Source organism: Oculina patagonica, chromosome 2 (assembly GCF_052425735.1).
Source record: "Oculina patagonica isolate OP01 chromosome 2, crgOcupat, whole genome shotgun sequence".
NCBI classification, from domain to species: domain Eukaryota; kingdom Metazoa; phylum Cnidaria; class Anthozoa; order Scleractinia; family Oculinidae; genus Oculina; species Oculina patagonica.
This window is the reverse complement of record NC_135759.1, coordinates 29,137,777-29,145,459: the sequence shown is the minus strand read 5'-3', so window position 1 is coordinate 29,145,459 and position 7,683 is coordinate 29,137,777. Positions and strand designations below refer to the sequence as shown.

The 7,683-nt window shown below is 39.8% G+C and overlaps 2 protein-coding genes across 2 annotated transcripts; both read right to left on the bottom strand.

Annotated features, from left to right (window-relative positions):
- Positions 1 to 214: 214 nt before the first annotated feature.
- On the bottom strand, positions 215 to 1,552 carry LOC144641945 (uncharacterized). Its single transcript, XM_078500959.1, has 3 exons — positions 1,292 to 1,552; positions 354 to 894; positions 215 to 310 (listed from the first exon to the last, which is right to left on the bottom strand). Exons 1-3 carry the CDS (start codon positions 1,307 to 1,309, stop codon positions 288 to 290), a joined length of 582 nt encoding a protein of 193 aa, XP_078357085.1. The 5' UTR covers positions 1,310 to 1,552; the 3' UTR covers positions 215 to 287.
- Positions 1,553 to 5,558: 4,006 nt separating this feature from the next.
- On the bottom strand, positions 5,559 to 6,853 carry LOC144641944 (histamine H2 receptor-like). Its single transcript, XM_078500958.1, has one exon. It carries the CDS (start codon positions 6,685 to 6,687, stop codon positions 5,680 to 5,682), a length of 1,008 nt encoding a protein of 335 aa, XP_078357084.1. The 5' UTR covers positions 6,688 to 6,853; the 3' UTR covers positions 5,559 to 5,679.
- Between the last annotated feature and the right edge of the window lie 830 nt (positions 6,854 to 7,683).

Genomic DNA, 7,683 nt, shown 5'->3' with positions numbered 1-7,683 from the left:
ACCATTTTACTTTTGATGGGGGGGGGGGGGATGGGTGATATTGAAAAAATATATATTCCGCAAGCGCATGCGTGCAAGAAAAAAAATTCCTGCACAGGACAGTGGTCCAAAAAAAAATTCATGCTTGTACAGTGGGCTGGAAAATATTCCTGGCAGGATGTTCCCTGGGTTGGCATATTCAACTTTTAATATCAGCAAACTGTTAAAAGATTTTAGCATTTGCACTTAGGTAAGAGGGATTCATAGCACAATAATGTGTTCCCCTCAGATGGCTTTTTTGCCTGTGGTTACCGATCTTGGTACATTTTTTCTCAAATTCAAGATCACGTCTGGTGTTGTGACACGAGTAAGACCAGGGATCCACTTTTTCAGAGTTCGGAAAGTGACCTTGTCTACCATTATCGATAGTATGTGTCGTCGGGTATCCCAGGTGCTTGCATTACTGTAGCACTCTGTTAGGGCATTCATGAGTACGTTATCCAAATCTTCATCCTCGCTTTCGCTGTCACTTGAGAATTGCTTGTTCAACGATGGAACAAGCGAGTGCCAGAACTCGCCTGGTTGATTTGGTACTACCTCATCTAAAACAGCACCAGCTGCCTGTTGTGCCTTGCGAAGATGGCGACGACGCGTTCTTTCACTAGCTTCCGCATTCCATGGAATAGTAACAGTATGCCTGACTGGACTGACATCCCTGCTTTCTAAGAATTCGTTCAGTTTGTTCAGCGGTGTAAACTCTTCGCGCGTAGGCCCCCTGCTGTGGGAATCAGGTGTGACGTCAACGCTAGTGTCTGAAGGGCAATACAAGCTCCCCCCTGGCGTCTGGACGTTGGAAGGATAACACAGAGACGCTGGCGTACTTCGAGCCACTGGTGCAACGCCAATAGAGGTGTTCTGTAACGAATAATTAAATTCAAACCTACTCAATACCACCTATTATTAAAAACTAGCAATGGTATATTGCAGCTCCTGAGTTTTGATTAGTTAACAGGCAATGGTATATGAGCTCAAATACCATGGACCACAAAATATGGTAGCCGATACGCGTCAACGGAAACAGCTGGAGAGCTCTAATATTGCAATTCTTTGGGCAATTTTAAAAAAAACAATTATTCCACTCGCGCTTGTTGGATATGAGATCGTTATAGCCAACTCAGCGCTACGCGCCATCTCATATCCAACGCCTGAGGCTAATCGTGATAGCTTTTAGTGACTCAAGCAATAAGTAGAAGCAATTTTTTTATAACCCGGCTATTGAAGTGGTACATTACAAGAGATGGTTCACACTTACCAACGACATGTTTTCCATTTGCAGAACTGCCGCCTTGTTTTCAGCATCTACAAGAAGCTTACGACAGTTAGAACAAACGCCTGTGAAAATTAAATGCAATTGATTTCAGCTGCTGGTTTCACGCTTTTACCTACGCGACGTTGCAGAATTTTTTTTTGACTTAGAACATAACAGTCAAATCTGTTTAAACATGTGCCGTTCAACCGATTTCTAGTAACGGTATTGACATGACAAATAAGTATTGAAGTGTTATTTGCGCAAAAGATTGGTAAGAGGTAACAAATGCTGCAGCAAGAACAAATTCCGCATAGAGAATACTTATTTTCTCCTGCAATACCAAGACACTTAAACTATGGCCACAAATTTGTCTAAAGGGGTGATGTAAATCGAGGGTACGCAAAGGATTCGTTTCTCTTGACAAGCGGTCGGGAAACGAGCGACCATGGAAAGTTGTGAAACGAAGTCCGAAAATATCGGACTTCTGCTTGCACTGAGCATGCCTAGCTTTTGAAAGCAACGTTCGACGAACTACTGGTTTGTTTTTTTTTTTTACTTCCGGCCGATAATAGAAAAGGCTGACTTGTGTCCTGATATATCTCGATGACAGGTGAGCAAAGGAACTATTTCTACTGACTTTGTCCTATCTTTTGAATCATAACCGCAGCGACCGCCAACAATGGCGAGAAACGAACAAGCGCTGCCCTCCATTGTTTCCCACTGAAAAAAGTGAAACGCGTATAAAAATACCTTGATGTTCATTTCACTCGTGCTGGCCCCCCCCCCCCCCCCCCCCCCCTCCCCCCCCCCCCCCCCCCCCCCACACACACACACACACACACACACACACACACACAATTCCTTTTACCTTGGCATAAGCGTCACGCATTATACTGACATGTCGTGAGTCTTACTTGCAACTGACCAGTAGCACGAACTGAAAAGGAAAATCTCTGCCCATGAGAAAGAAGGAGGGTTTTTTTAAAATTCAAACAGTGGTTCAAAAGTATTTTCAAACATTGTCTACTTTCAGAGTTTGCATACAGGCCGAGCACGGATCCAGTATAATCCACTCACCACCCACTGTTCACCGCCCCATTCTTCAACTTTTTTGTATTCATTCTCAAATGCCAGCAAAAAGGTTTTTATAAAAATATTGAAGATCCGATACCAGGATTCATTGTAAGAAGATAAAAAGCGTTCTCTGGTTAAATATTTAAAAATTATAAGCTTTCGACAGCCAGACTGCTGTCTTTGTCTTCTACTTCCTTTTTATCCGTCGAAGACAGCAGTCTGGCTGTCGAAAGCTTATAATTTTTAAATATTTTACCAGAGAACGCTTTTTTATCTTCTTACAAAGGTTTTTGTTGTATGGATGCAAAGGTGTTTTCTATAAATTCTGTATGCTTAAAATTTGACACTTAACCAAACATACTTCAATTCCGAAATTAAAATTTCGTGATATTTTCTGCAAGTTTATAATTAGATTTCATAATTTAATTTGGATGTTTACACAGGTGCTGTAGTGCGCAAATTTTGTGCGACAGAAGTGTTCGTGGGCAACGGATTTTTTGGCTTTTATGTGAAATTTTCAATGTTTATCGGGGAGATTTAGTTTATTTTACTAATTTATTATCAATATAGTGAGCTATCCGCACATGCGTCTGCACTGAATACGGCTTGTAGCTTGATCGAGGGTGGCACGTTCAGCGGCTAGCGTAGGGGCCCTGCCTGGTTTACCTAAAATCTAATTTAAAAAAAGTTATAAAATAAAACGAAAACTGATAAGAAATATAAATAATAGCAATTTAAAAATATAAATAGCTCTAACTATTTAAAGATATTTTCACTCCCAAAAAAAGAAATAAAAATAATAAACTACCCGTCAACAACAAAACATTCTTGAAATTCCATTTGCCGGTCATGCGTTACAACTTTATCTGAATCGTCACGTAATACTCAAACAAATCGTAACACTGGCCTTTTAGTCCCTTGCAGCTAATTTCGGGTAAGTACGCGAAGATATTAAAAGAAATTCATGGCTGCGTAAAATATGATCTTGTTCAGATTCAAGAAAATGTAATTATAGATCGTAAATTTTTGTAGAGAATGAAATGTGGCATCTGTGAGTCTCTACTGTTTATAAGTCAAACGCTCCTTTCGCCGCTTTTGCTGTATCTACCGCAGCAATATAAAAGGTAAGTGATCCTTTCAGTAGGGATAGAAAAGGATTTCAAGTTTAATTTAGTGTTAAGCACAAATTTAAGGAAAACCAGAGTTTGCAGCTTTTACGCGAATGCGGCTGTTACATGTAACATGTCATCAAAACGGTGATATGCAAATTAGTTCAAATTTTAGTTAAATTACCCATATTTTGATGGCGTTTTAAAACGCGCTCGCTTAAAAACCCGAACCAATCTTTATATGTAGATAAAGAAGAGTCTTTGGGCATTTTATAGCCATAAAATGAAGCCGATTAAAGAATGGCCACATATCGAAAAGTAATCTTGTTATTATGAGGTGAAACTGTATTTACTAAAGCAGTTATAAAATTGTCATCAAAGAGCGTTACTTTCGCTGTGAAAAGTATAATCTAAAACCGAAACACAGGCATAAAAACATTGATTTATTCTTCAACTTTAAGTATATGTTTCTAATTCTCGATGATATAACTTCTATCAACAACGCGAGAACGTTTTTGCGAATGCTTAATTTTGCTATTTAATTCGGCTATTTTTAGCCTTCAATAGTGCGAAATCGATTTTCTCAAATATTTCCGAAAGTCGGCGGTATTTTGAAAAATAAACCCCGAAACCTTTAAAAACTCACTTAAACCTGTTTATAAATTAAAAATAAAGGAGGGTTTTATTTTTGACCGTGGACAAGGTTTGCTTCAAAAATCTGTGCCTTCGCTCTTAAGTACTTTTTACCTAAAAGCATTAAAATCTCCGTGACAGTGTCCCATTAAGTGGACTAAAGTGGAAATGACTAGTACTTTTAACCGAGCTATGAAAATCGGGCATCGGGCTCGTAGCAGGGCGCTATCGTAAAGGAATGTCCTTTGTAACGTTCACCAAGTTGAGTTCAGTTTACTAAAAACAGGCTGCAAAATGATTAAATATCGAAATAGGCTGTCTAAGCCAAACTGACTTCAGTTGATCAGCTAATATAGTTCAGGGCAATCGACTGAGTTTGTTCTCTCAAAACGAAATAAAAGCTGCGAAAGTAACGACCCTCGTTATTTACAGATTTAGCAGCCGATTCCTATCGCCAAGGCCGTAACTAGCAAGAGGTAAGACGAGGCACTTGCCTCGTCTGATTTTAACCCAAAATTAAACAAACATACGTTCAGGTGAGAAAATAATCCCCAGTTGAACCTGATTGATTTTTCTGATTTTTTAAAGGCCTTTCTAAATACCTTAATGACAGAATTTCCAACCCTTTCAAATACCTAAACTTGTGAAATCCCTACCCTATTATATACCTGAAGCCTGAAAAAGGTATCCCCTTATTTTGGGGGGAACCCTCCCGTATAGGCCAATATAAGGAGTTCCACACACACCCCGGGGGGTCTCAGAAATTCTAGATTTCAAAATCAGTTTCTTTCCAGACCCGGCTAACGGCTCGTACCTTCAAAACTCACAACTTTTGCATCGTCTATACCAGAAGTCCGGATAAGTCTCTGCTCTCGCTTCTTTTGGAGGGTCGCAACATTCAAGTAGTAGTTACTTTCGGGTAGCTAACACGCGAACATGTGTCATGGAGCGCCGATCATGATTTATTGAATGGAGGCAGATGCGGGCAGGGGAACGTTAACTTTACGGTGCCGGTTTTTTATTTTATAGCTTCCGTGTGCTGTGTTCTTTGAGAACGTTTATCAAGATAAATTAACAACGGATTCAAATGCAAGTGGCACGTCCAAGATGTAAGACAATACTTGGCTTCACATTAGGTGCTAAGCCTAGTTTCAAGTAAGCACTTGACTCAAGCGCACTTAAAAATCTCAAGTCGCACTTTACAAAACTTGGCTTCACACTTGATGACAAAGTATATTACTTGAGGTACAAGCTGTCAATCATCTTCAGAATCGCGACAACGCTGCACGCCGATTTTTTGGCTTCCATCCGTTCTCAAGTGTGGCGTAGACCATACTTGGCGACGTACTTCGGCTTCCTTGAACTACGAAAGTTTCCATGGTCACCAAGTAAAGTTCAAGTACGATTTTCCCCCCCCCCCCCACACCCCCTACCAACACTAACCCACATTACCCCTTCACACTCAAAGTAGGTTTCAAGTGCACTTAGATTATATTTACGAGCTCTAGTGTGAAGCCAAGTATTACATGTCTATAAGCAATCATGTCATACAAGTCAACTTTCTCCACACCTCGTCTAATTCACACTAGGTCCCGGTTCTTGTTGACCGTTCTTTGGTGCTTCTGTCTCAACCTCCAGCGAACGATTCGCCACTGTTGACTCCTGTATACGCACGAGACTAAAGTCAAGCGATTCTTGACGTGTTCGGCACCTCAATAAACGTTTCAACTCTGTCCTTATATCCCTCTTCAGAAAGGAATACACTACAACATTAACCGCAGAATTTAAGAAAATGAGGATTCTGGATACTTGTACAAATTCTATGGTCACAGAGCACAGGCTGAACACGTGGCAAAATCCACGATAGGCTGAAAGAAGCCAGCAAAAGACGAACAACAGCGCAACTGATGCGAACACTTTCAGATTGGACCTCTCCCTATTTCTTTGTCTTCTTCTTTTCGTAAATTTTTCTCCGCTGTGACGTTCCTTCACACTTTCCTGTGCAGCGATCCTACGAGAATGAGCTCGTGTTATTAAATATAAGTGAAAGTACACTAAAAGCATCATTAAGCACGGAATAACTTCGAAGCACACCACAGTTAAGCCACCGTATACTCTATGTACTGTGTCCGTTTTTCCGTTCGTGTCCGACGTTTGCCACAGCAGAGATAAAAGTGAAATACCTGCAGGTATTGACCAGGCAGTAAATATCATTATCAGGACCTTCGACCGAGTCATAAGTGAGACGTAATTCAATGGTCTTGTGATGGCAAGATATCTATCTCCAGTCATAACACACAAGTTGCCAACTGACACATATAAAATAAGGTTGTAGAATTTCAACAGTGCATGAAGGTTTAATTGTACCCAGAACGTATGGATAATGTATGTTGGTATCACCACCAGTCCAACGAGTAAATCTGCGAACGACAGTGAGAGTATAAACCAGTTGGCTGTGATGTGAAGACATCTCCGCGTCAAGATTAAATATATAACCACCGTGTTTCCACAAACTGTTGTCACTCCGATAAAGACTACTACAATCCAATACCAATACGCATCTCTCTCACGTATGCGATCCATTGATCCACAGTTATCTCAATTTTTCATCAGGGAAATAATTCAGGAGTATGAAATCTAAAAGTAGTTAGTGATAAACGAATAATAATGAGTACGTTAACGAGCTACCAGTTTCAAAATGGTTGGACACATAAAGCGTTACCTTCTCCGTTAATACGTTCAGATACACCTAATTGCAATAACGTTGTCATAGAAAAAATAAAGAGGAAAAAAGGTAAATAAGCCTTAAATAGCAATCAATTTGCGTATTTTCATCCCTGGTACACAGTAGGATTTACAGAAAACTATAACGAGTTTTTATTTGCAAACTTTTAGTCCCCCTTTTTATGCATGCTGTAACAAAATAAATTGATTTATTCGTATTTTGAGGCATTTTGAGGTCATTTGTAAAAATAAATTTCATGCATGCTCTTAATTAATTCCTATTTTTTCTATGACAACTTTATTGCAATAGTCCATTTTACAGTTGGCTGCCGCCTGGCCTTTGATGGTGTGGGCGGGGTGACCTTGCATGTCACCTCTCTGCATTATTATGTAAATACAAACTAATAAGCATCATAAAACATGATTAACAAAACAAAAGCAGTGAGGTATGTATCAAACACGGTCACCTTCAGACTCACTTCCATCAGCCAGGTCACTGAGCAGAAACTGTAAAATGGCCTATTGGGTGTATTTAAAAAAGAAGCAATTCTTTTGCTTCTGACCCCCTACCCTCTTGTAAAGTTGTTACTTGACCAATTTAATGTCATGTAATACACACAGCCTAAAAACATTGACGAAGGGGAAAAGGGTGATACAAGGTATACAGTTTGAAATTTGTAATGTGATTGGTAGATTTTTCACAGTTGACGCCCACAAATAGCAAGCACCATAACGAAACAATGTTGGAGATCAGATCAAAACAAATTACCTCTCTCGGTTTTTTTTTTCTGGGAACCTAACAGCCAGTAAACCTTTTTTAGGTGCTCAAAATAGAACATGTTGCCATGATACGTT

Coding starts and splice junctions, on each gene's coding strand:
- LOC144641945 (XM_078500959.1), bottom strand. Junction 311..353: donor TCTGAAAAAGTGGATCCCTG/GTCTTACTCGTG, acceptor CTTGAATTTGAG/AAAAAATGTACCAAGATCGG.
- LOC144641944 (XM_078500958.1), bottom strand. CDS start 6,687: ATGGATCGCATACGTGAGAGAGATGCGTATTGGTATTGGATTGTAGTA.